Here is a 26,874-nt window from a genome sequence, read left to right as displayed (position 1 = left end):
TTATAAATACAGTATGGTAAATGTATTTTTCTTATGATCTTAACATTTTTCTTTACCTTATTTGATTATAGGAATACAGTATATGATACATATACAAAATATGTGTTAACTGCTTATGTGATCAATAAGGCTTTGATCAACAGTGGGCTACTTACTAGTAGTTAAGTTTTTGGACAATCAAAAGTTATAGATTTTTTTTTTAAGATTTCATTATTTATTCATGAGAGACATTGAGAACAGGCAGAGACAGAGGCAGAGGGAGAAGCAGGCTCCCTGGGATCAAACCCTGAGCCAAAGGCAGATGCTCAACCAGAGCCATGGAGGCGTCCCTATATGCAGATTTTTAACGGCATGCGGGGGGAGGAGCATCTGTGCCGCTAAACCCTGTGTTAGAGGGTCAACTGTGGTTAGAAAAAAAGAGGTATATAAATCTTTCAAGTAGGTCTTTACACTATATCTCTGTCAATAAATCTTGAAGGTCAAATATTTCACAAGCCACAATTACTTAAGCCCCAGGCAAACAAGAGTGTCTAGAGTGCTATGAAAGGTTTCTCTTCTCTCTGGTTTTCATGTGCAATCATATGACTGACCCATGCATGATCTAATGGCATCCAAAACACACCATAATTTGCCAAAACCATTCCTAATCCATAAATTGTTTTGTCTAATAAATAGCAAACAGAGTATAGGTAGCAACAAAAATAGCAGTTTTGCATATTCCTGTTCAAATCAAGTTAGATTTGGCAGAGTACTATTTTACTTTCCAGAGTGTAAAAAATAAATCCATGGACTTCAGAAAAGCATCTGGTGTTCCAGGGAATCGCAGCTGTCAGCTTTGAAAGATGCCATGTGTTTGCCCACATAAAAGAATGTAATGAGCTATGGAAATATTATCCGGTTTCACAAACCAGAATAAAAACTTCATCATCAGTAGGCTGAAAGCAGGAGCTGTTTCAATCCATCAGGAACATATCTGTTGTGCACTATTTATTACCTCCCTAGACCTTCCAGCACCTGCTCCCCTATATTCTCTGCCACTTCTCTTCCCCTAAGCAGGACCCCACTGCTGTATTTCCGTGGCACTACACCTGCTGTAGATGCTGCTCTTTCTTCAGAAACCAACAATAGCAACCATGAGATGTAAATTACAGATATACTTTGAATAGACGGAACCAAATTCAGTGATGGAATTTTTCAAGGAACCTGTCTTTTGGATCTAGAATCTATTAACATAAAGGACACACACACACAAAAATAAACCGAGAGAGATATGCAATTTTGGGGGCTGATGCTATAGTAAAAAACTAGATCTTAAAAACATACAGTAAACACAATAGCTGAAAAGTGGAAGCAACCCAACTGTCCACTGATGGATGAATGGACAAACAAAATGTGGTATAAATTATTATTCAGCCTTAAAAAGGAAAGAAATTCTTTTCTTTTTTTTAAGATTTTATTTACTTATTCATGAGAGACAGAGAGAGAGAGAGAGGCAGAGACACAGGTAGAGGGAGAAGCAGGCTCCATGCAGGGAGCCTGATACGGGATCTGATCCTGGGACTCCAGGATCATGCCCTGTGCTGAAGGCAGACGCTCAACCGCTGAGCCACCCAGGCATCCCAAAAGGAAAGAAACTCTGACACTTGCTACAACATGGATGACCCATGAAGACATGATGCTGAGTAAAATACTCAAATCATGAAAGGACAAATGTTTTATGATTCCATTTATGTCAAGGAACAGTCATAGTTCTATTCAGAAACAGAAAGTGAAAAGGGGGCAGGGTGTTTGCCAGTGGAGTTGGTGCTTAATGGGTACAAAGTTTCTGTTTGGAAAGGTGAACAATTCTGAGGATGAAAGCCAGTGGCTGCCCAACAACATGAATACCCTTAAGCCCACCGAATTATACACTTAGAAATAGTTAAAATGGTAGATCTTGTATTACTGTATATTTACCACAATAATACAGTACAAATCTACTCTACCTGAAAATTAGTAAACAAAGCCATACAAATAATTAAATTAAGGCAAGTTCAGAGAAACATACACTTGTAACTTTGGTATTATTAAATAACAAGAACAACCTTCTGGAGGAGCATATAAAGCAGACAAATAGTCTCCCTCTTGGCATGTTAAATCCTTCAAAAGAAAATATAATGTAAGAAGAGTCTCTGACATAGCCTATTAAAGAATCTATTCCTTTAAAAAAATTTAAAAGTTACAATTAAAATCAACTTCCCTTTCTCCAATCTCATCTCCTGTAAATTCTAATGAAGGAGATCTACCCCAGTGGTTCTCAAACCTGGGCAGGTGTCAGAATCACCTGCAGAGCTGTGAAGCCACACTGCTGAGCCCACTCTCAGAACTTCTGATTCCATAAAGAATCAGAACTTAGAATTGCTAGAATTTGCATTCCAAACCAACTTTGTGTTAAACATAAAATGAAGATAAGAGGTATTTGGGGAAGAGTTCTGATTATTAACAGCATAAATCCTGCAATAAATCAATGATCTCTTAAATGAATTTACTTCTTAAAATCTGTACCTTGCAGCTTTTAGGTCTGGACTTGGTTTTTAAGACATACACAAAGATAAAACTAGGAAAAAGAAAACACACACATTTATGACTAGGACTACCTGATGGTACAGAATAACTTATTCACTAAGGAGAAAAGAGTCATATAATAACCAATCTTTCAGATTTAAACCTAAAGGTATCTCAAAAAAAGGGGAGGGGGGACACCTGGGTGGCTCAGTGGTTGAGGGTCTGTCTACCTTTGGCTCAGGCTGTGATCCCGGGGTCCTGATATCAAGTCCCACATCGGGCTCCCCACAGGGAGCCTGCTTCTTCCTCTGCCTGTGTCTCTGCCCCTCTCTTTGTGTCATAAATAAATAAATAAATATATATATATATATTTTTTAATAACCAGTTTATTTTTATTTATTTATTTGTTTAATTTATGATAGTCACACAGAGAGAGAGAGAGAGAGACAGAGACGTAGGCAGAGGGAGAAGCAGGCTCCATGCACCAGGAGCCCCACGTGGGATTCGACCCCAGGTCTCCAGGATCGCACCCTGAGCCAAAGGCAGGCGCTAAACCGCTGCGCCACCCAGGGATCCCATAAATAAATATCTTAAAAAAAAAAAAAAAAGAATACCATACTATTGGTCAACAATTTTTAAATGAATTTTATGTTCTATAAGGGAACTACAGAAATGAAATTCTTTTATATTCCATATTCATCACTATGGGAGAAAAGCCACTCAAAACACCAAATGATACATAAAACCAGGACACATTTTTTTAGTCAACTATAGTGATTATAAGCTTCAGTTTACTGAATATAGACTTTATTTTACTCACAAAACATGATTTGAGTCAGTTCCTTCAAAACATGATTTAAGTAGTAAATACCTCCAACCAAAAGAATATGATCTGATGTGACCTTTTGTCAAAATTTTCATTACCAGAAGCAGAAGTATCAAGGAACACAAGCATATATTCCAAGATTCACTTATTCTTTAGACAAATCTATTTCTGAGAGCTTACTATATGCTCAGGTTACAAGCCCGAAGGCAGAGAGCACAGAGAGGGAATTTCACCTAGGAGAAGTGAGTCTGACCAGTTAAGAGTCAGCCAGGTGAGAAAGAGGGAGGAAGGTATTTGAAGCAGTCTGCAGAAAGGCAGAGGCCATTGGAAATAACAGCATACTGAGGAAACTCCAACTAGTCCAATATAACTGGATGCGCAGCAAACATGGGGGCTCATGCGGGGAGATGAGGCTGGAGGTGCAGGAGCAGATGGGGAAGGGCTCCAGGTACCAAGCTGGGTACCAATTTGAGCCTCACTCTGAGGTGCGGGAAGACACTTAAGAACTCTAAACTAACACGGAGCATGTTCAGCTTTACCGTCAAGAGCTCCTGGGAGCAGCCCTGAGCAAGAGCAGGTTGGGTGAGGTGGGGTCAGGAGTCCGAGTCCAGAGGCCCCGAACAGGACACCAGGAACTCTCATCAGAGAGAAGCCAACATGATCAGAGACTGGCAGATTCAGAAGCGGTCTGGGTGGGGCGCCTGGCTGGCTCGGTCAAAAGACCACATACGTAACTCTTGATCCCACATCAGGTCTAGAGGTGACTTAAACAAAAGTTTAAAAAAAGATACAAACAAGCGGTTCAGGAGACATCCTGGACATCCAGGAGGGTCTGGTCATCCCTGAGCCTGGGGGGTGAACAGGGAAGGCAACGAGGGATGCCGAGGCGCCTGGTCTGAGGGCAGGGCACATGGTGGTGGCACGCGTCAGATGCAGGAGTTCACAGGAAAAGGCAGAGCTTCCGAGTGGCATTTTATTGAGGGCTTTTTTGGTTTTTTTTTTGTGTATTTGTTTTCTGTTAGGCTATGTTCTTTGTGCAGGCAGGAGGAGGGAGTAGATTCTGTTTCAGACACACTAAATTTGTATATAGTCAAATGGAGATGTTCTAGCAGGCAGCTGGCTAGGACTCTGGAAGCTGAGTGGGAGTCTAAGCAGAAGATAAACTTTGAGATCTTCTGTTTATAAAGTTAACAGTTGAAGCCATGAGTTTAAATGAGGCTGCCCAGGAAGAGATGTCAAGTGAGAGGGAACCAGATAGTTCTCAAATACCATTAACTACCAATTAAAACACCATGATGTTTATGAGGGCCAGAAAAAACAAAATATACAACTGGGCCCCCAAAATAGCAAAACAAGTATCATCAGAGGAGGAGCCCATCTGTCCCTGGAAAGGCATGGAAGTGGAGAGAGGCCAGATCAGTCAAAAGGGCAGGCCAGAGAGTTCCACATGCAGCCTCTAATCAAATATGCAAGACACTTACACACTGGATGCTTATCAATAACTCAAAGTGCGCTCTGAATACTCTAGTGCGAAAACACGCAGGAGAGCCATGGAACAGATGGCAAGATTTCTGAATGGAAAAGCACTCAGCCCATATCAAGATGCATAAAGCAGTTACCTTATATAGAGTGATAATGGTATATACATACATTTTTCATTAAAAAAAAAAAAGGCTAGTTCTCCTAACATCAAATTGTATCTTGCAAAAGAATTTGAATGCAGTTATGTGCTCTCCATTTCAACACGTAAAATCATTCCCCTAGAAATACACAAAACTGTTTCCCGCTTGTACAGGTTAAAATCAAGAAAGAAGAATCAGTTATGACACCAGGCAATCCAAGTCCTCTCTTGAGTTGAAAGTCTCTGTGTTTGCTTCTCCAACCAGCCTGATATCCCTACCCAGGGCTGAAATGGAAGAAGCACCCATAGCCAGACCCTCAGACCACTGCCCCCGACCTCACTGGCCCCAGCCAGACCTCCACCAGCACCTGCTGCTCGTGCTACTCACAAACCCTCTCAATCAGACTCGCCAACAGATTAACTCCTTTCTATCGCTTTCTATGTGACACAGTAGGACCAACGAAGTGGGTTAAAAAGTAACCATAAATAGAAAGACCCAGTTTAATTTGGGAAAGAATATTTTGCATCTTATTTGTAATTCAACATTCCTGAGGAGGGTCTCAGGGACCAAAGGGGAAGACAGGGTTTTCACCACTGGCTCCAATCTCTACCATCAAGCGTTTCAAGAGAGCTGCTACGAGTCACTGAACCGATTTGAGGCTGCATCTGCTCCTATCTGCTACCATGAACAATTAAGTCAGCCAAAGGTTAGGGGGACGGGACTGGATGATGACCCAGTTTCTCTAACAAAGGGAGGGAATGAAAGGAAACAAAGGAAAGGGAGAATGTGGGAGAAGTACAGAGACTGAAGATACAAAAACCGAGAGCAACGGCTGATCTGGAGCAGGAACCAAACAATTTCCAAAAAGACATTGTTCCTGATAGTCGAGAAAAGTCTAAACATGGGCTCAATGTTTTTGTTAAATGGGATAATGACATGGCGACCGTGTTTCAAAAGGAAAAGGTCCTCACTGGTTAGAGATGCATCCTGAAGGAGTTATGGATGAATTCACAAGATGCTGAAATCTGCTCTAAATACACCAGGAAGGGACGCCTGGGTGGCTCAGTGGTTGAGCATCTGACTTTGGCTCAGGGCATGATCCCGGAGTCCTGGGATCAAGTCCGGCATCGGGTTCCCCACAGGGAGCCTGCTTCTCCCTCTGCCTATGTCTCTGCCTCTCTCTGTCTCTCATGAATAAATAAAATCTTTAAAATAAACAAATACACCAGGAAAAGAAAAGGGGGGGGTGGCAGATGACACAATAGTTAGTGGCACAGCGCTGCTCCTAACTTAAGGGGGGGTGGCCGGGTGATGGGCCTGTGCATTTACTTCGTTCTCTCTACTCGGATATGGTTGAAAATGTCCCTAATACAAGGTCGGGGGTCTTGTCTTGTATTTTGTGTTTTCACAAAAACAGGTAAGTCAAAAAAGCAAGGGGCTGAGTCAGATCCTGCTTTATTTCGCCTTCAGATAGTTCCTACTGAACCACAACTGTCCTCACCCTAGCACATTAAAAATAATTCAGGATGCATAACATGTTGGTGAGTGGGTGTAAGAGAAGGGAAAATGCCTGGTTCCATCCCAAGCAGCGTGTAATCAAAGTGTACTATAATTGTCCATTTCCAAAACTAAGTAAGTCTGACTAATCACACCCCACTTGTATTAAATGCAGTAGGACTCACACTATGGCACTCAAACACCCTATAAACGAGAAGACTACAACGTCCCCCTACTGAAAATTGACCAGCATCTTATTAATATACCATCAGAGAAACTGGATCATTTCCCTCCACTCCTACACTTAAACAAGTTGTTTAAAGTCAGCTACCCAAAACACATGAACACTGCCTATTTACTTCTGAGTAAAATCAAATCCTACTGCCTGTCAGGCTACCTGAAGACCTAATGCCACCTCAATCAACTAGAAAGATGTATTTCCATTCACCATGAGGAGCTGGGAAGCCAAAGTCAGGGATGCCAAAGGCCCTAGGATGAGATCTAGGATGAGAGGAAGATGTGCTTCGAGAAGAGCAACAAGAGACACTAGCTAGCCCCCAGCAATGACAACACTTCAAACTAAAATGCTGCTCAATGGGACGCCTGGGCAGCTCAGTGGTTGAGCGTCTGCCTTTGGCTCAGGGCGTGATCCTGGAGTCCCGGGATCGAGTCTGCACCAGGCTCCCTGCATGGAGCCTGCTTCTCCCTCTGCCTCTGCCTATGTCTCTGCCTCTCTGTGTCTCTCATGAATAAATAAATAAAATCTTTTTAAAAATAAATAAATAAAATGCTGCTCAAAACCCATCATACACGTGACTCAGGCCAGAGGGGAAAAAAAGCAAAAGCGGGACAGGTGGCTCAATATTTTTTCAGGAGAATGAACAGGGCTTCAGGAGGCAGCTGGCTGCCAGACAGAGTGAGCAAGGGCAAAGCAAGAATGTGTTCCAGCAGGACTTGTGCCCCACTGCCCCAATCAACCCAAGGAACAATCTGGAAGCAGGATGACTTGTGTGCCAGGCCATCTCGTGAAGAAGCACTCTACTTCTCAGATTTCTACTACACACCTCGCTCTCACCCCAAAAAGACCAGATTCGGTTTAACTCAACATGGAGCTCTTCTCACACTACAGTTACACATACAAATTTACCTGGGGTCCCTACAGGTGTCCCCAGTTGTTTTGATACAGGAAATTTGAATGGATGGAATAAAGCCTAATAAATGTAAGTACAAATGCCTGTTTAATCTAAAAGAAATCTTAAAAATAAAAGAAATACACCCAATCAGAGAAGTCATTTACTTACTGATTCATTTCACCTCATATTTGGAGGTAGGCAAAGGCTGGATGAAACAAAGAGGGGAGGGCGTAGGTATCGCCAGGCCCTGTCCTCCCCGCCCTCCTATCTGCAGGCTAATTCTAGCACCTCTCACCACAGCCTTCCACTAGGTACTGGCCTAGTCACTGGGTCACCCAGCTGGTTTGTGGCAGGGACCAGATGTGTACCCAGGTCACAGCAAAGCTCTCCCTCTTGCCTTCATCATCTGGTCTTAGCGGGAACCCAAGAGACCCCCAAGGAAAGGAAAAGGGGGCTAAAAACAGAGAACAAAATAAGCAAAAACAAAACAGAGAAAGAGCAAAAGCAAATTTGGTGGTGGTGGGCCATTTAATCAACAACTGTACACTGGCAAATAGCTTTTCTGTTCGTTCCACCTATAAAAGCCATCACTTAAACAATTAGTAAGGTGCTTGTCAACACAGCTTTATATAATTTATGAAGATGTTAAAAAAAAAAGCCAAATTCATCACAAAGGGCTCTGGTCCTAAAGGAGGTATCGGTTAACTGAAGGATATAGTGCGTTACTTCTTTTCCATAGAGAAAACTGTCTGAAAACAGACCACAACTACATTTTAGATCTGAGCTTGCATCAAACCCACTTCCAAGTCCTCACACTCCAAGTTCCTGTGCACAGACAACAGCTGACCAAGTGCAATCCAAGAGCCTACTACGTGCTCAGTGCCAACACTTGAGAGAATAAGGGAAATAATACGCCAAGTCACTGCCCCTGAGGAACATACAAAACAGCTGTACAGAACCCTGAGAATAAAAGAACCTCAATTAGCAGGGGAAGCAGCTAACACCAACCACCCTGATAAAAAGGAATCAGAGGAAAGGGAGAGACACAGGCGATCCCCCAGAGGCCCAGGGGAGTGGGCCAGGTCGGCAGGAGCGAGATTCAAAGAAACCGATGGGAAAGCAAGCAGCTAAGGCAAGGAAGGAAGTGTCAAAAGGGTGTAAGGGCCGGAAAAACACTGTGTGGCAACCCAGGACAGCACAGAATAGATTTAAAAGTTCATGTTTGTGAAGTAAGGGTAAACAGATGGGGGAGGACAGGAAGGGCCTCGAGGGAGGGCACAGGAGTCTAGAGTGGGAGAGACAGATAGGCAGAGGTCACTCACACGGGACGGCCGAGTGGGCACAGTGTCTGGCAACAGAACATGGGGTGACCTGAAGGCATAAAAGATGGGATGAGAAAACAACTAACTCGGGTGGTGCCAGGAGAGAAAGGGACAAAAACGTGAGACCAGAGGGCACCATCAGGCTGTCTGCTGGGACACAGATGGTCGGGGGCTCTGGAAGAAGGCCGGTGCTCCCGAGCAAGGGAAAGCAGCCAGAGCAGAGCCCCGGGCCCAGCGTGTGAGTGGCGGGCGGCAGGGCAGGGGCAGGCACGGTGGTGGCCTGCATGCAGCACGGCACACACCACGTGCGTCAACGGCTCAGGGGGCAGCTGTCCTGGGGCCAGGAGGACACAGGCCAGTCGTCGCTCCCCGTGCCTACAGAGGACAGCCGTTGCACCTGCTCCTTAGTTCCACCATCCCTCGTCACCCCTCCTCGGGTCGGTGGTAAGGGGCCCATGATGTCAAGGAGGCAGAAAGCTGTGCTTGAAAAATGTTTCTTTTTAAAATTGTGTTTTCCCCCAGAAATGTCAACATGAAACACTCCCCCACAAGCACATCAAAGTCCTCCCGCCCATACCAAGCTCCTGCTTTGTGGGATCCCCTCACTCCACCCAGGCAAGACCCCAAACCTTTTAAATGTCCTTCAGGGATTCAATCTGCCTCCCCGCAGCCCGGCGGAGGAGCCCCAGGAAACGTGCTTGGATGACACTGGACAGGTCAGAGGCATCCTGTGGACCAAGAACACTGGGAAGCCCCTGCAGGTGCCCACGGGGCAGGAGGCCACGCGGGACGCAGAGAACAGTCAGGAAGCAGATTTCTGCCACTAAGTGTCCCTCGGGCTCCTCACCCTCCAAGGTGAGGTAGGTGCTCTCAGGCCATTTCTCAGCTGAGGCTCTAACCTGCTGTTCTTGGGCAAACATCTCAAAAGCAGGCCCTCAATGCCACAAGGGCCTGCTGGAAGACTCCACTGCCATCTTGCTCGTTTGCCATTTAATTCAAATGAGTCAATGAGAGCACTAACACATGATTTCTTCATGCTACGGGTATACTGATTCCAACACAAATGATAATTCTCATTATATCAATCAAATGCAATTAACATGTTTGATGCCCACCGTGTCACTACTTACACTAGGCAATTTCCACCTGAGCCATTTTCTGGCACTACTAAGCTCAGTCACACCCATGGTTGGCAGACAAGGGCATGTGTTCCCTGCATGGCATTTCCCCCAACAGTCTCCTCCCAGCAGGGACCCCTCTTGAAGTAGGACTTGGAGCCCCCCCTTTGATTCCCCAGGCCCACCACCTGCTCAGTGCTCTCACCACTACTAGGCACTTGCTGTGGTGCTCTCTCAAAACCCTTTCCCTTGAGGAGTGCCTGGCTGGCTCAGAAGGTAGAGTGTAGGACTCTTGGTTTCCAGGTTGTGGGTTCAAGGCCCACACTGCGTGTGGAGCATACTTAAAAATAAAATCTTTAAAAATAAAAAAAGACGGAGGGGAACTCCTTGGGTGGCTCAGCAGTTGAGCATCTGCCTTTGGCTCAGGGTGTGATCCCAGAGTCTCAGGATCGAGTCCTGCATCGGGCTCCCTGCATGGAGCCTGCTTCTCCCTCTGCTTATGGCTCTGCCTCTCTATGTTTCTCATAAATAAATAAATAAAATCTTAAAAAAAAAATTTTTCCCTTGAAGCTACAGTTCTGTTCTTGCTTTAATTCCTTGCTGTCCTCAAAACTCTCTCTTTCTCCTTGCTCTAAAGAACTGCAAAGAATAGTTCCAGACTAAGTCTATTATACTACTGTTTCTCAATGAAAAATAATAATAATAAAGAAGATAATAATGAGGATTTTATGACGTACCAAATTTCAGTCTGCAAAGTGGCCAATGGCACTGCACAAAAGTCACTAACGACTTAAAACATTCTAGTTTCTATCTAATTCTGGAAGGAGAGCATATTTCATTTTTTCGTTTTCAGATTAAAAAATATTTTCTACAACTCAAAAGAAAAGACGCCTTGCCTCAAAACAAAGCAATTTAAAAATGAGTTAATTTTGGGACGCCTGGGTGGCTGAATGGTGGAGCGTCTGCCTTCAGCTCAGGGCGTGATCCTGGGGTCCTCAGATCGAGTCCCGCATCGGGCTCCTTGCAGGGCTCCTGCTTCTCCCTCTGCCTGTGTCTCTGCCTCTCTCTCTGTGTGTCCCTCATGAATAAATAAAAAATCTTAAAAAAAAAAAAGAGTTAATTTTAAAAGCCTAGGGGAGATGGTTGAGAACTTGAATTTCAAATTCTCCTGTAAATCCACACATAAAATGGGCAGAACAAACTTCACCATTTTGAAAATTGTCAAGTAAGGAAAATAAAGTTGACCATTAGATGTCAAAACTTCTCTTTATTAATCTAGTGTCTGCAGAACACATCAAAAAACCTTTGCCTCACACAATCAGTTTTGCACTGCGCTTTTAAAACCGTACTTAACGTTTTAAAAAACAGAACATACCACTCCTGTCTCCCATGCCCCCCGCACCTACCTGGCCTGACCCAGCCCCTAGAGCAGTTCTCTGTTTCAAACGGGGCCACTGAGCTCCACGGCTCCCCACACCTCTCCCCCAACCCCACCAGCCTCTGCCAACTGGAAAGGGTTGGACAAATAAGCTGGAGGCTGGCCAATAACCTACATACTTGCTCCAGGAGAAAGATGACCAGATCGAGTCTCTCTAGAATCTGAACTGGGAAACATGACAAGACTGGGTCACTTAGAAACTGAAAGAATGCAACAAGAAATGCCACAAAGCTGAACTGGGGCCTGACAGGCTTTGAATAGCTAAAACAGCCAGAGGGCTGAAGCCACAGGGGAGGGAAGACCAGGAGTGAGCAAAGCAGCCGGCCAGCAGGAGAAGGGGAAGAGATGCTCCCCCATATGGAGCAAGGCAGAGTCCCACAGGGTGAAGTTCCAGGGACAACTGCAGCCGAGGTTCCCCGGAGCTGCCGGGAACCACCTTCCAATGCCAGGTTCTTGGAACTCAGCCCAGCCAGCTCTCATTCCTGCATTCACATCACCACATCACGCCACATGTGTTCCCATGAACAATACCCCTTCTCCAGCTCTCTGGAGTGGGTCTTTGCTGCAAACAACCAAAAGCCAAAGCAGCACACATAACATGCAAACAGGAAACAAGCCTTTCTGATAAACCATCAACATAAAATACTGAACAGTCCTTGTACTTAAGGGAAACACCGGGGCGCCTGGCTGGCTCCACCGATCAAGCACGGGACTCTTGATCTCGGGGTTGTGGTTCAAGCCCCACACTGGGCGTAAAGATTACTTAAAAATAAAATCTTCAAAAAAAAAAAAAAAAAAAGGAAATACAGAACTAAAACCACCACCCCCGTGCCAAAAGAAAAACCCCCAAAACCTCACATTGACCAAGAAGAGGCACAAGGGAACTTTCTGCGGTAATAGATGGAAAGGCTGAAATCCTGACAGCATCTTGATAGAGGTGTGGGTCCCTTTCATCAAAAATGATCAAACTGTACACCTAACGTGGCCATTTCACTCTATATAAATTATGTCTCAATTTTTAAAAACTCCCTATATCTAAATTTTTTCCTTGAGAGGACTTGTGTTTAGGGGGTTATTTTTCAAAACTCTACTGCTCTGAATAAATCTCACAAACAAGGTTGAGCAGAAGCAGCCAGATGTGAAAACACCTGAGTTTCTAGTTAAATATAGAACAGAAACAGCCAACACTCATCAATGGTGTTGGAAGTCAGAGCACTGGCTAACTTTGAGGTGGGAGGGAGGGGGCAAGTGGGACTTCTTGCTGGGCTGGTGTGTCCTGGGTCTTGCTCTTGGTCCAGTTTTGCATTTTCACCAGGTTATGTTCATGACAAAAGCATTTCCGGGACGTATGTTATATACACCTTATATACACCTTAACAGTAACACAAACGAGAAAGGAGATGGAATACCCAAGAATATTCTATAAGTGATTGGGAAAGATTTGTTTCCTTTTGCATCTAGTGAAATGCTTATTTTCAGGCAAACTCTTCAGATAAATAACAAAGAAAATTAAGACTTTAGTCACCCCATTTGTGAAATTCTACTATGCCTCATGAATTTGATGTTGGGGAGAAACTCATTCAGTAGTCGTTAGAATAATCTAAACTCCATCCCATAGTGCTCAGTGCTACGTTAAGTGCATTCACTGACAACCAGAGCATGCTTCCGAACAAGCAGCAGAGGGGAAAAAAACCACTCTCCATATTCCTTTTCTACTTTAAACCAAAACAGCAAAATCCAGAAGTATTTCGTCAGAATTCCACTTCTGTGTTTTCAAAGAGAGAATTAACTCAAATTCACCTATTAGCCTGAGTTGTATTTTTAAAAAACAAATATGCAGGTTTGGATTTTCAGAGATTTACGGTTTAAAAACATTTCACGAACTCTAGATCTGGATCATAAGCATAGAAACAGAGTAAGTAAAGGTGAAGCAATGGAGACAAATTATGAAATAAATATCCATTTACAAGTCATCAAATCTGAATACTTAAAAAAAAAAAAAAAAAGCCAAACACTAAATTAAAATGTAAAGTACTTACAGCCATAATTAATTCAAAGGGGTGTTTATACACCCTCACCGGTGACTGGTATTTCTGCACCATGATTGTAACACAATAGCAATCCTCTCACACCTGCAAAACACAAATATAGGATTTTTTTTTTAACATGATTAAGTCTGGAAAAAATTAAGTCTGCATTTACTCATCACACCACAGTCTAAGTGTAGAAAGGGACCTCAGTAGGTCACATACTTCTCTACGCACAAAAACCCAAAGATGACACTTGGACTATATAAGGAGAAGGAGAAGGTAAGAAGGCAGCAAGAAAAGGTGAAGAAAGTCCCAGCGTCATGAGGGAAGCAGCTCTGGTCTGCCTCCCAGGGCCTGTGCTGGGGTCTTTCCAGCACTGAAATGTTATGATCTGATTATTCTCGAATCATTTTCTCTTCTACAGCTTCTACAAGAGGCCAAATAAAAAGGATGGCACTTCAAGGTATTAAGTCTGGAGACACACAAAAATAAAAATGGAAAAAAATGCCATTGTATCTCAAATTGTGGTACACTCCTCAAAAGCTGGCTCCAAAGTAAACTTGTCAATCCGTGTTTTCTAACTGCGTAGACTACTATGTCAGAGGCCTGTCTTCAAATGACAGCAACACCAAGCACTCTGGCTACAGGGAACCTCCAGCCTCAAACAGCTGTGATACTTGTCAATAATCCATTAAATGCTGGAGCCTACTTCCTAGAGGAAGGAATCTTCCTGCAAGGTACATATTCCCACTCCAGCACCAGCCTACATGCATTTTTCTGGAAAACACACTTTATCTGGAGTCCTCTGAGTGACTTAACTTCCCTATTTAAAAGTGAGGAAGAGGGATCCCTGGGTGGCTCAGGGCGTGATCCTGGAGACCTAGGATCCAGTCCCACATTGAGCTCCCTGCATGGAGCCTGCTTCTCTCTTTGCCTGCGTCTCTGCCTCTCTGCCTCTCGTGAATAAATAAATAGAATCTTTTTTCTTTTTAAGATTTTATTTATTTATTCACAAGAGACACAGAGAGAGAGAGGAAGATGGAGACACAGGCAGAGGGAGAAGCAGGCTCCATGCAGGGAGCCCCGCGTGGGACTCGATCCTGGGTCTCCAGGATCAGGCCCCGGGCTGAAGGCAGTGCTAAACCGCTGAGCCACCTGGGCTGCCCCAATAAATAGAATCTTAAAAGAAAAAAAAAAAAAAGTGAGGAAGAGGGGCACCTGAGTGGCTCAATCAATTAAGCGTCTGCCTTGGGCCCAGGTCATGGTCTCAGGGTCCTGGGGCTGAGCCCAACGTAGGGCTCCCTGCTCAGTCGGGAGTCTGCCTCTCCCTGCACCACCCCCCCAACACCACCCCCACCTCCCTGCTTGTGCTCTCACACTCACAAAGGATTAAATAAAAATCTTTAAAAAAAAAAAAAAGAAGTAGAAGAGAAATAAACCCAAAGAGCCTACCTGTCCTGCTGAGAATAATCATTAAAAATGTTACTTCATGCTGAATATGGTCAGAGGATATTCAAAAGCACAAAATGGAATATCCTCAAGGAGCCCAAAGGCTAGCTGTAACCAAAAAAAAAAAAAAAGATTAGGGAGATATATTTTATTTCAGAAGATTCTTATCTACGTTATTACACTTAAGTCTAGGACTCTCTCTGGTATGTTTGTTTAGCATATCTCTCCCAAGGAACAGGTTCTGTCGGACAGCAGCAGCACCAGCAGCCTGAACCCTGCTACAGAACTACTCCCCTGTGACCTCGACCCAGTCGTTTGGCTTCCCTCGGACTCAGTTTCCCCTCTGCAAAAAAGAAAAATTAGAGGGTTTTTTTTGGGGGGGGCGGAGGGAGGTGGAGGGGTGAGAGATAATCTTGAAGGGCTTCCAGCTCTAAAGTCATGCCACTGGGAGCCCAACTCCGCGGGAGGGACCGCGCGAGCCTCCATCCCGGGCCGGCAGGTCCCGATGCGCCGGCACCACGTTGGTTTCTTGCAAACCTGACGACGCCGGTGCGCGACTTGAAAACTGGGAAAATGAACTCCGGAGTTAATCTCCCAGCGGAGGGGAGAGGGCTGGTTACAGGGTCTTAAAAAAAAAAAAAGGGGGATGCGGGGGTTGGGGGTGGGGTGGGGTGGGGGTGGAGGAGAGACTTAAAGAGCAGCAGGAGGCTCGGCGAAGCTCCTCCAGCACCCAGCGGGATTCCGCCGCCCGCGCAGCCCCAGGGACCGGGCTGGGGGACCTGCCGGCTCCCGAGCTTCGGGTGCTCCGGTCCAGGAGGCGTCCTCCGTGGGCACCCGGGGCCACACCGGCCGGGGCGCAGCCTGGACCCGGGCAGCCTCTATTGCATGACAATTGGGCGCTTAGAAGTCAGCCACAGGCCAGACCCCGGGAGGCCGCGCGCGCCGCGGAGGGGCGGCCGGGCCCGCGGGCCCCAAGCGCTGGCTCCCGGGGTCGCGGGGGTCGCGGGGGTCGCGGGGGTCGCGGCGGGGACGCGGAGGAAGCCGCGGGGCCGGGCCGGGGGCGCCTACCTCTTGTCAGAAAGGCCGGGCCCGGGCCGCGGGGCGGCGCGGGGCGCTCATGCCGGCGGCTCCGTGGGGCCGCCGCCGTTCCACTGCCGCCGGCCGCAGGTCCGCCGCCGGTTCCGGGGAGGGAACGGGGGGGCGGGCGCGGGAGGGGCGCGGCGCGGCTCGAGTGGTTGTTACGGGTGACGGGGGGCGGGGCCGGGCGGCCGGAAGCAGCGCGCGTGCGCGAGCGCGGCCGAAGGACGGAGGCGGGCGCGACGACGGTTGCTAGGCGAGGGGGCGGGGCCAAGCCGGCCGGAGCGGCTCTGCGCAGGCGCCACCTCGGGGGCCGGCGGGCGTGGGCGGAGCTCGGAGCTGGCGCCGGCCCTGTCGTCCGGGCGGGGCTCACTGGAGGCCGCTGGCCCCGCCCTGCTTGCGTCACGGGGCGGGGCGGGGGCGGGGCGAGGGGCGGGGCTCTAGGGGCTGCGCGGCCAGCGGGGAGCTCCGCTGAGCTGGAGCAGGCGGGTCCTCGCGGGCCTTCGGGTGTCGCGGCTGCCTGGGGCCGGAGCAGGCCGCTGCCCCGGGAGGTCCGGTGCCTCCTCATTTTTTGTGCACTGCTCCGGAGCAGCCGGAGCAGCCGGAGCAGCCGGAGCAGCAGGCCTCCCCTGCAGCGCCCTGACCACACCCTCGCCGAGTAGTGCAGCCGAGGCGAGCGCCAGGGCCCGCGAGGGGCTGGGTGGAACCGAGCATCGAGCATCGTCCTGTCGACACGTCCGGGCCCCGCGATGGAGCTGACGCGGGGCCGGGGGCCGGGAGCGCCGTGTTGCAGCGGGACCGCGCAGCTCCAGCGCCAGCCCTGAAGCACGAGTGTGATGCGCGCTGAGACGTGGGGCCTTCAAGGCCCGGAGGGGGCCACCCATACGGCGTCACGACCCACGCGCGCGATGTCTCTGGCGGTGTCCCAGCCGTGCCCTGTGCATTAGTCACCCCGGGTGGCTGCACTCTGGATGCTGCCGCCGCACAGCGCATTTCCGGAGCTGCTGTGGAATTTCCTTCAGGACCAGTTTAGCAGCCACACGACAGCATCATTTATAGCTTGATCACACTTTGTTTTTCTCAAACCATCATTTTCGCACTTGAGCACCCACGTTGCTCACTAGACTCGGCTCCGACAGGCTTTGGCCTGTTTGTAAAAAGCACGTCGACCTCCAAAAGATGCTTTCAAGAAGAGACATCCCAGGAATGATGAGCCTCCCACTAGGAGTAAACAAGCAACACCTATGAAATGGTCTTGGCAAAAGCTGACCTGATCTGATAAGCCTGTAGGTGTAACCACCAATTTACAGGAAACGGAGAACAGAGGAACATGCCAAATGATACCATGGGGAAACAATTGCCCAAGCATCAACTATGGGAAACCCTGCATGACAGTCTTTATCAGATAAATTCCAAAGGGAAAAAGGGGGAAGGGGCTAAAAGAGATTGGGTGATCACTGAGTCATAACAGTTAAGATTCAGGCACTTTTGTCTGTATATAGTACACTTCAATTAAAACTTTTCAAGAGAAAAAGACCTGAGACATCGACCAATTGCAGCATATGTACTTGATTTCCATCTTCATTTTCACAAATTGTTATGAAACCAAGGAGCTTAAACTCTTCAAACATGCAATGATACTAAAAAAATGACTGATTTTTTAGGCAGGATAATGGTATCACAGCTAACATTTTTCAAAGAAGCCCTGTCTTTTGGATTAAGGGGAAGGTCATTGCAGGAGAGACACTGGGAGGCAAGTGACAGCCTTAGCTCAAACTTCATTAAGGGCTTAGATGAAATAAGATTGGTCCTAAGTTGATAATTGTTCATTGTATGATTGTGTCCACTTTTGTATAGGTTTGAAATTGCCAATAATAAAATGTTTTTCATTTAAAAAAAAAAAAAGATGGTCTATGACCACTGAGGCTGGCAAATCAAGACATAATTACAAAAGAGGGATCCCTGGGTGGCTCAGCGGTTTAGCACCTGCCTTCAGCCCAGTGTGTGATCCTGGAGACCCGGGATCAAGTCCCACATCAGGCGCCCTGCATGGAGCCTGCTTCTCCTCTGCCTATGTCTCTGCCTCTCTCTCTCTCTCTCTGTCTCTCATGAATAAATAAATAAAATCTTCAAAAAAAAAAAAAAGAGGTATTTGAAAATGTCTCAAGCAATAGTAGTATCATTGAAATACAAGAAGAGACTCACAAAGAATCTAATTTGGAGGAAACAACACTTGTTTAAAGTATAAATTATGGTATGTTTGATTGGGTTTTTAAAAGATTTTATTTATTTATTCATGAGAGACACACAGAGACATAGGCAGAAGCAGTCTCCTCCGAGGAGCCCAATGTGGGACTCGACCCTAGAACCCCAGGATCACGATCTGAGCCAAAGGCAGACAGTCAACCACTGAGCCACCCAGGTGCCCCTTGAAGATTCTAGTCTTGAGGAGTAAACAGTTGTCTAATAAATAAGCTGTTTGCCCAGGTGAGCAATCTATCCTCCTGAGAGGGGGTTGTTTGCCAAGATGAGCCAGCTTTTGTTAGAAGACATTATTTTTCATGAGTTTCCTGAAGCAAACAGTAATGCTATTTATTGGTTTACAGTCTTATCTTCTGGGGGGAAGAATTCTCTAGATAAACAGTAAGCCATATTGACACAGGAGCCATATTGACACAGGAGTCCACAGTTAAATGATTTGGATATGGGTGGTCTCATTTTTCATCAGGGCCATGGGTTCGTTCTGTCTTGCTGCCTTGCCCTTATCTCAATGTCACCTCGACCCCTAGCCAGCAAGGAGAAGGAGAGGGCAAAGAGGATCACTCTTCCTTGAACGACACGTCGGGGATGCAACGTGTGTGTGCACGCAGTAGTGTGTGCATAACAGGCAGAGCAAAGGGCAGGGCTGGTGAGACAGCTGAGCACTAGTGGAGATGACATGGTGTGGCCTCCCTCGTCTGCAACAGCATCCCTGCTCTCTTCCTCAGACTCTTGAGAGTACTCCAAGACATCCTGAGCGAGGCCTCAGCTTGATGAACATTTTTATCAGTAAACTCCTCACTTGTCTGTGGTCACCTCTCATTTGGTGGATGGAAGGCTTGATGGGTGCCCTGGGATGGTGATGAAGATTCCCAAGTTCTGGCATCCATAGAGAGATCCTCTGGCTCCTTAGGATTGCTCAGCTGAGTTACCACTAGGAGCCGGAATCTGAAGCTGCTGTTTCCCTGTGGCTATCTCTGGCTGACTTGGTCAGGATATGGGATCAGTGGCCTGCTCACACCTGCCTGGGCCCCGACGCTGTGGCTGTTCCATCTTCCCCAACAGGATTAACCTGAGCTGGGGACACTGTCCCTGGTCCCTACAGCCACATCTTCTCCATTGTTCTTAGTACACTATCAGGACTCATCCCCAAGAAAGCATCGGGAAGTTGGTGACACCACTAGGATTGGGGGTATGAATTAAAGGGACGGCCGTGGCTGGAGAGACACTGGGAGGCAAGTGACAGCCTTAGCTCAAATTTCAGCCTGCAGTGCCCAACGTCTTCCCCATAACAGCCAAAGAAACAGGAAGTAAGGTCTGAATGATCCCTTTGAATGTAACTAAGGGAGTCAAGTAAGTGTTTAGGCTGTGTGGGAAGCCCAGTGGCATTTAATCGTAGTCTCCGGTGGCCCAACCCACCCTGGCATCTGCCCCTTACACATTTGGTCACAGGGACATGTCCACTCTCTTCCACGTCTGGAAGAGATTACTTTCTCATTTGATGGTAAAAGACAGCCTCGCAAAACACAGCAGATTCTCCTGACTTGGGCCATCTGGCAAAGTTTCCAGCCTAGAAAAGTATGGAAAATGTAGCTTACTCCACAGGCACAATTTCCTAATTGAGCTCTGGCGGCTGTCCAGTGGCCTTGAGCTAATACCATTGCATCATTTCCAACCTGGGAAAACTCGAGGCCAAGAAGCCAGATCTGCAAAAGTTATCATCTGACCTTACACATTTCTAAAATACCTCATTTCCATCTGGAGAGGCAAAGCTCCCCTTTCCCTAATTAGTTCCGCTGCCAAAAAGTCTGCCCTCTTCCAGGGCCTTCTTCTTAATGCTGTTGGCAGAACTCGCTTGCAAAAACACAAAAGCAAACTCACACCTTGGCTCTGAGTCTACATCGACGACAGAAATAAATGTAAGCATCAAGGCCTGCCATCTGAGATCTTCTATAAATCTTGTCCCCAGCTTTCCTTTGTCCAGAATGATTCTATTTCCACCTCCACTCTGTCTGTTCATTTATTCATCCCTTTGTTAACTCGGCAAACATTTATTCAGCTCCTTAATTTATTCAGACACCATATTAAGCACAGCAGTGTGGGAAGATACATGATATAAAAGCAGATTTTCCTCCCAGGTGCTCAGCCTACCGCATAGGGCTGACATGCAAACAGTGAAGATGTAGCTTCTAAGTTCTGCAGCCCCCCCGAAAGCCTTCCCTGTCTCCTGTTCTTTCTTGAGATGCCTATGAACGGGGCACTTCCAAGTAAGGCATGCCGCCTTCAATGGGATTGTAAAAGAATCAGGTCTAGAAAAAAAAAAAAAGAAGAACTGGGTCTGTATCTCATCAAATTGCAAGTTGCTTGGGTCCTAGGACCATATCCACTCATTATCTTCTACCTGTCGTGGCACCTGCCATTTTCCAGAACCCTATTAAATAATGGATGGGTTGAAGTCGTGACCCTTACCCTAGGCCTTTATTCTGAGTGCATTGAACACATCTCTCCATCCCATGGACCGAGTGGGAGCATCCTTGGGGGTGGTGCTCTCCCACCCTGTCCTGTCCTCTGTGTCACCGAGTAGGACAGCAGGCCTGGCATAAGAGAATTGCTTTCCTGTGCCCTGGGAAACACAGCCCTCATCCGATGAGATTTAGGACAACAAAGGATGACCTGAGGCCTTTCAGCTTCCGGCTCAGAGGAATAAAAATAGCCAACCCAATCATACTTCTTTTTGGTTTGTTTGTTTCACAAAATATAGTCCTCGCTTCTCCGACCCTGATGCAGCTGTGTGGCACTTCTCTCCGAGGCTACATCGGGACTTCGCAAGTCAGCAATTGCTCCCAGGCTGCTCCTCTGCGGGTCACACCAGCCGGAGGTGGGGTTGGCCTGGCAGGAGCAATGAGGTGCCAAGAAGGCACAGACCAAAGGTCACACAACAGGGGGACACCGAGTGAGGGATAAGAAGCAGAGCATCCTAAATAGGATCAATGAAGCATTTTCCCCAAAGCTAAGGAAGGAAGAGAAAGGCCTGCTCCACTTTCAGTCCTGTGGGCAGAGAGGGGAAGAGACAGAGGGCCCAGACCTCCCCCTCTCTCTGCCATATATAAAAGACAGGGCCACCTCAGACCCCGAAATATCCCGTCCCCCCAAAGGCTTTTGACCACGGCAGTTGGGGAGGGTGTTTCTGCTCAATTCCACAGCCAGGCATCTTGCTGCTGTGCCTCCAGAATGTTCTGTTACCTCCCGCTGAGACCCACACATCTGCTCATTTCACACCTCGCTGAAAATCCCATCTCTCAGCCCTTCCCACCTTGGCAGTGCCTGATTGAACCATCTCCATAGCCCAGAGCAGCTTTTAAGATCTTTCTCTTCCAAAGGATAAAAAAAAATTTTTTTTAATTGGATGTTGATGGGATTTGCTGTCCGAAAACGTTATCTCCTAGGGTTGTAAAAGCTTAGATAAGAAAATGTTTGTAAAAACTTTGTAAATGGTTAGGCTTTATGTAAATGCTTCCCGTAGCCAGGCATCTCACAGCTCTGCCTCCGGAATGTTCTGGAACCATAGATTATTATTACCCTGCTCACTCCTTTGGTTGTTACTAGGATCATCCTGTTTATTTAGAGGATGGATGAACTTCCCCGTCTGGAATTTCCCCTGCTGAGCCTCCCAGGCATCCCCAAAAGACCAGTCCTCGAGTGAACAGCTGCTAGCACAGACCTTACCTCTTTTCTTGGTAAACCAAGAAACCAAAATCTTAAAAAATAATAATAATAAAATAAAATAAACCGCTACTGTGTGAACTCGCAATCATCCCTCAAAGGGACCCTGCCTCCCAGCCCTGCCTTGCATGGTGGCCTCTGTCAGCTACTGTACTCTTGCAGAGGCAGGCCTGTCGCTGCCTCCAGGACACTGGGGGGTGTCTAGCGCTCCCCAGAAACCATGCAGGTGACACAAGTCCAAGAGCCCGTGTACCTTCCTCCAGAGCCCCAGGGACGCAGGGTAGACCTTTGACCTTTACACAGCAGGGACAGGGGACTTACCACCAGGCTCAGGAAGCCCCTGCAGCCTGAGGACAAAGACATCAGTGTCCTTGGTGACGGAGGCTGGCCTCTGGGTCTCGGCTGGCCTCATCTGAAGGTTAGGCATGTGCACCTTGATCACAGGCAGGCACACAAAGGATCCTCTGGGGACCAGCCTCTTGGCAGCTCGGGAGAGTCTTCCAGGAGTCGCTGTGATGCCGGCAACCTGAGTTTATTCCACACTCAGGGAAGCCAAGGCACAAGGAGGCCAGGTTGTTTGATCCCTACAGAGAATTCGGGAGCCAGCTGACCGTGCCTCTCCCCCCATATGACATCTTTTTTTTTTTTTTCAAAGATTTTATTTATTTATTCATGAGAAATGCAGAGAGAGAGAGGCAGAGACACAGGCAGAGGGAGAAGCAGGCTCCCTGTGGGGAGTCCGATGCGGAACTTGATCCCAGGACCCCGGGATCACGCCCTGAGCCGAAGGCAGACGCTCAACCACCGAGCCAGCCAGGTGCCCCCTGCATCTTCCTCCTTCTTCTGGTCTACCAGTTTCGAGATTGGTAAGGCCAGGTGTCATGATGAAAAGCGGATCAGCCATAAGCACAGAGGCGTGGGGTCCACCTGGAGGTGCGTGAGCCCCTGATGGATGTAGGGGCCTGTACATCCTCAGACATTCTGCTGAGCAAGCTAACCAAAGAACATCTCCAGCCTTCAAGTATTTCCATTTGGGCCGCAAATAGCACTTCAAATTGTCTTGACCTATAAATTCTTTAAATAACAAGTGGCGAGATCCCGTATGACTTTTTAATGTTCCATTTATCCTTCCATCTGTTGTTCTGAGATTTACAATCAGGGAGCTCCTGAGTGCCTAGCCCATGACACGGAGGAAAGAAAACTTCACTGCTTTGCACACGAGGGATTATGTTCACGCTCTAGAAGGCTCTGTGAAGTTAAAGGTACCCTTGACTTGGTAAAAATAAGTAAGTTTCTTTCTTTCCTTTTTTTTTTTTTAGTGATCTCTACCCCAAGAATAAGTAGATTTAAAGAAAAGGAAAAGTAGGGTGCCTGGCTGGCTCAGTCAGAAGAGCATGCGATTCTTGATCTCGGGGTTGTGAGTTTAAGCCCCATATTGGGTGTAGAGATTACTTTTAAAAAAACTTTTTTTTTAACTTAAATAGAAAAATTTTAAAAATAAATCCACTTACGTCCTGGCAGCAATTTGAATCTCAATACAAAGTAATGCTTATTCTCTGTTAGAAGACTTTGAACCGGGATCCCTGGGTGGCGCAGCGGTTTAGCGCTTGCCTTTGGCCCAGGGCGCGATCCTGGAGATCCGGGATCGAATCCCACGTCGGGCTCCCGGTGCATGGAGCCTGCTTCTCCCTCTGCCTGTGTCTCTGCCTCTCTCTCTCACTGTGTGCCTATCATAAATAAATAAAAATTAAAAAAAAAAAAAGAAGACTTTGAACCTATTCTCTTAACTTCTGCATCTCTGGCTTTAAACATCGGGCAACTATGCAAGTTGAAAGGAAACAATGATTCTCCTGCAGCTGTTTCAGACTCAGTTGGAAAAAAAAAAAAAAAAAAAAAGAGGCCCTGAGGAAGTCTGTGGACTCCAGAAAACCCAAAGGGCCTCCGAGTGGTTTCTCCTACCCTCACCCTCAGATCTGCAGCACTGGGATCCGGGGAACTTTCAAGACCACTTAATTCATCTTGGCCCAGCATTTGACATTTAAGAAGGCCGCGTCAAATAATGTCTGCAGAAAGCTTAGCACACTTCACGGCTAACAACAAAACTTGATTTTGAGCCTTGACAGCCTGAGTAAGGGACCTTCCTAGCCGAGATGGGATCCCTGGTCAGTGGTCTAGGTCACGTGACCCAAGTGATGGACACACCTACAGAACTTTGGGCCTCATGACGTCCAGGTGGGTCCTGCTCAGTTCCTGATGTCCCCAGAGATAAAACAATATCGTGCAGCAGAAACAGCACAGGGTTTTTGTTCCTGCTTAGGCCATGATTATCATCCGTTAGGAGCAGCAAGGTTTCATGCACAGAGTGGACACAGCAACACGGTTCCCACCAAAGCCCTCAGCGGTGGGGCCAGCCACATGAGGGTAGTTTTAAATTTTTAAACATGTATGTAGGGGGGCCTGGGTGGCTCAGGGCGTGATCCCGGATTCCTGGGATTGAGTCCCACATCAGGCTCCCCGCAGGGAGCCTGCTGCTCCTTCTGCCTGTCTCTGCCTCTCTCTGTGTGTCTCTCATGAATAAATAAAATAAACAAAGATAAAAAAATAAAAAGTTATGTAATTTTTAAAAATATTTATTTATTTGAGAGAGAGAAAGAGAGAGAGAGAGAGCACACAAGCAGAGGGAGCAGCAGGCAGCAGGAGAGGGAGAAGCAGCTTCTCTGCTGAGCAGGGAGCCAAATGCGGGGCTTCAACCCAGGACCCTGGGATCATGACCTAAGCTGAAAGCAGACACTTAAGCAATTGAGCCACCCAGGCACCCTGTAATTTTTTATTTTTATTTTTTATTTTTTTAAAGACTTTATTTATTCATGAGAGACAGAGGGAGAGAGGCAGAGGGAGAAGCAGGCTCTACACAGGGAACCTGATGTGGGACTTGATCCCAGGACTCCAGGATCATGTCCTGGGCCAAAGGCAGGCACTAAACCGCTGAGCCACCCAGGCTTCCCTGTAATTTTTTAAATTATAAAATAATATCTGCCATAGTAGACTGTCTACATGGCATCCATGTTCCCATGTCTTCACTCCTAAAGCCTGACTTTTTCAGGCATTTGCCCTTGTCCACATTACAGGGTCCCAGGGGAAGCTGAGTGCTGCCCAAGGCCCAGCAGGTAGATCAGTGAGGCTAAGGCATCCCTCCCCCCAGGGACTGATTCAGAAATGAGCGTTTCACCCAGTTCTGACCAATGAGACCTGCAGGGGAGTCAGCCAGGGGGTCCTGGAGAGGTCCCTGCACTCTGAAAAAGGAGACACCTAAACAGAAGTCCCCTATTTCTGTGTGTGGACACTGTCGTGCCTGGTCTCATTCCTGGGATGGCTGCAGCTGTTGCTGGGTCCACGAAGGGAGCCAGCATTTGCTGGGGAGGATGCTGAGGCCCCAGAGAGGAGAGGAGCAGGAAGCAGAGGGAGGCTTTCGTGACTTGCCCTTGCCGTGTGCAGGGCCCTCCTGCTGGACACCCAGTCCTGAGAATCCATCCGCCTCCTCATGGGGCAATCCAGTTTGATGAAAGGTTTTCTGTTCCCTGTGGCTAAAAGCAACCTGAGCACATGCTCATTTTAGAAACAGGTTTAAATGCAGAAACACATAATGAAGAAAATAAAAATCACCTATCATCCCACCATGCCAATAATAACCACAATTCATGTCTTGGTGCCTTCCCACCACTCTTTGGCAGTGCTCATTTTGCTGTATAATTACATAAGCAATACACTTGCTTCCTGTAGAAAATTCAAACGGTGTAATTGCCTTATGGGGAAAGGAAAAAGCTGCTAGAAACCCTTCCCTCCCCACTGGCCCCGGTGGTCGGCCCTTGGCAGTGTTTTCTGACGCATGCTCTGCTCCCAACTGATCAACACCGGCCCAGCCCGTGAAGCCCATGCACACGTAAACTGTAGTGTGCCTCCGACGGAGAAGGGGAAGCCAAGAGGAGGAAACAGAATGGGACGGGAGCTTCCACTCCCTTCTGCAAGCAGGCCTGGCCTGGGCACAGTAGCAGAGGGAAGAGATCCTGGGCTTTGAGCAAAAGGATCTGGGTTCAAGTTCCCAAGTCGCAGTCAAAGGCAGTGTGGCCTTGGGCAGGCCCCTTAATCATCCCGAGACTGTGTGCTCCTCTGTCGAACAGGAATAATAATGCCAACAGATCTGTTGCAAGGGTTGGAGATAATGCACATGGTATGGCCATTATTCAAAATATTTGTCAATTTCCTTTATCTCTTTCTCGACTCTTCTATCATATGCTGAACATCCTCCTCCCCGCCCTCTGCTGTCCTTGCTCCATCTGTGGCAGCCAGGGCTTCTTGGGTGCAGACAGCAGAATCCACTGCAGCTGGTTCAAGCCGAAGGGGTTCCCCAAGGGGCAGGGAGCTCACAGAACTGTTGAGACGGTGGGGGATGCAGGCACTGGGCAGACTTCCAGAAACAACCGACTCCCCTGAGAAGAACCGAAGGACCAGCTCACCCGGCGGCACCTCCCCAGGAGGAGGAAGCTGCCAAGTCAGGATGTTGCTGCCTCGGCCTCCGTCTCCAGAACCGGGCTCGCCCTGCCAACAATCCGCGCCAGCAAGGCGATGCCCTGTCCCCCGCCTCCACTAAGTCAGTCTGGATCAGTCTCCCGCAGGAGCACGCAATTAGGTGAATCTAAATCACCCAGCTCAGCCCCGGCAGGTGTTACCTTTCTCCATTGGAAAGGGGATACCTACAATCTGGAAATCCGAGTACAATCAGAGTGTGGAGAGAAGGTTCAAAACCTTTGGGGCAGCCTCAGATTACAGTGGGGAGTA

At 47.5% G+C, this 26,874-nt stretch overlaps 1 protein-coding gene across 2 annotated transcripts in view; it reads right to left on the bottom strand.

Annotated features, from left to right (window-relative positions):
* Positions 1-16,197, bottom strand: part of SEC14L1 (SEC14 like lipid binding 1) — a 56,533-nt gene extending 40,336 nt beyond the window's left edge. Inside the window, exons 1-3 of one of the 2 annotated variants that reach the window (XM_077854379.1) lie at positions 16,048-16,197; positions 14,983-15,087; positions 13,540-13,632 (exon numbers count right to left, since the gene is read on the bottom strand). In XM_077854379.1, the coding sequence (XP_077710505.1) occupies positions 13,540-13,602 (63 nt within the window). In that variant the 5' untranslated portion in view covers positions 13,603-13,632; positions 14,983-15,087; positions 16,048-16,197. The remainder of the gene's footprint in view (positions 1-13,539; positions 13,633-14,982; positions 15,088-16,047) is intronic. The other variant, XM_077854380.1, reaches the window with a different exon arrangement.
* Positions 16,198-26,874: the final 10,677 nt, after the last annotated feature.

This window comes from Canis aureus, chromosome 16 (genome assembly GCF_053574225.1).
Source record: "Canis aureus isolate CA01 chromosome 16, VMU_Caureus_v.1.0, whole genome shotgun sequence".
Lineage (NCBI taxonomy): Eukaryota > Metazoa > Chordata > Mammalia > Carnivora > Canidae > Canis > Canis aureus.
This window is presented reverse-complemented; position numbering and strand designations above follow the sequence as displayed.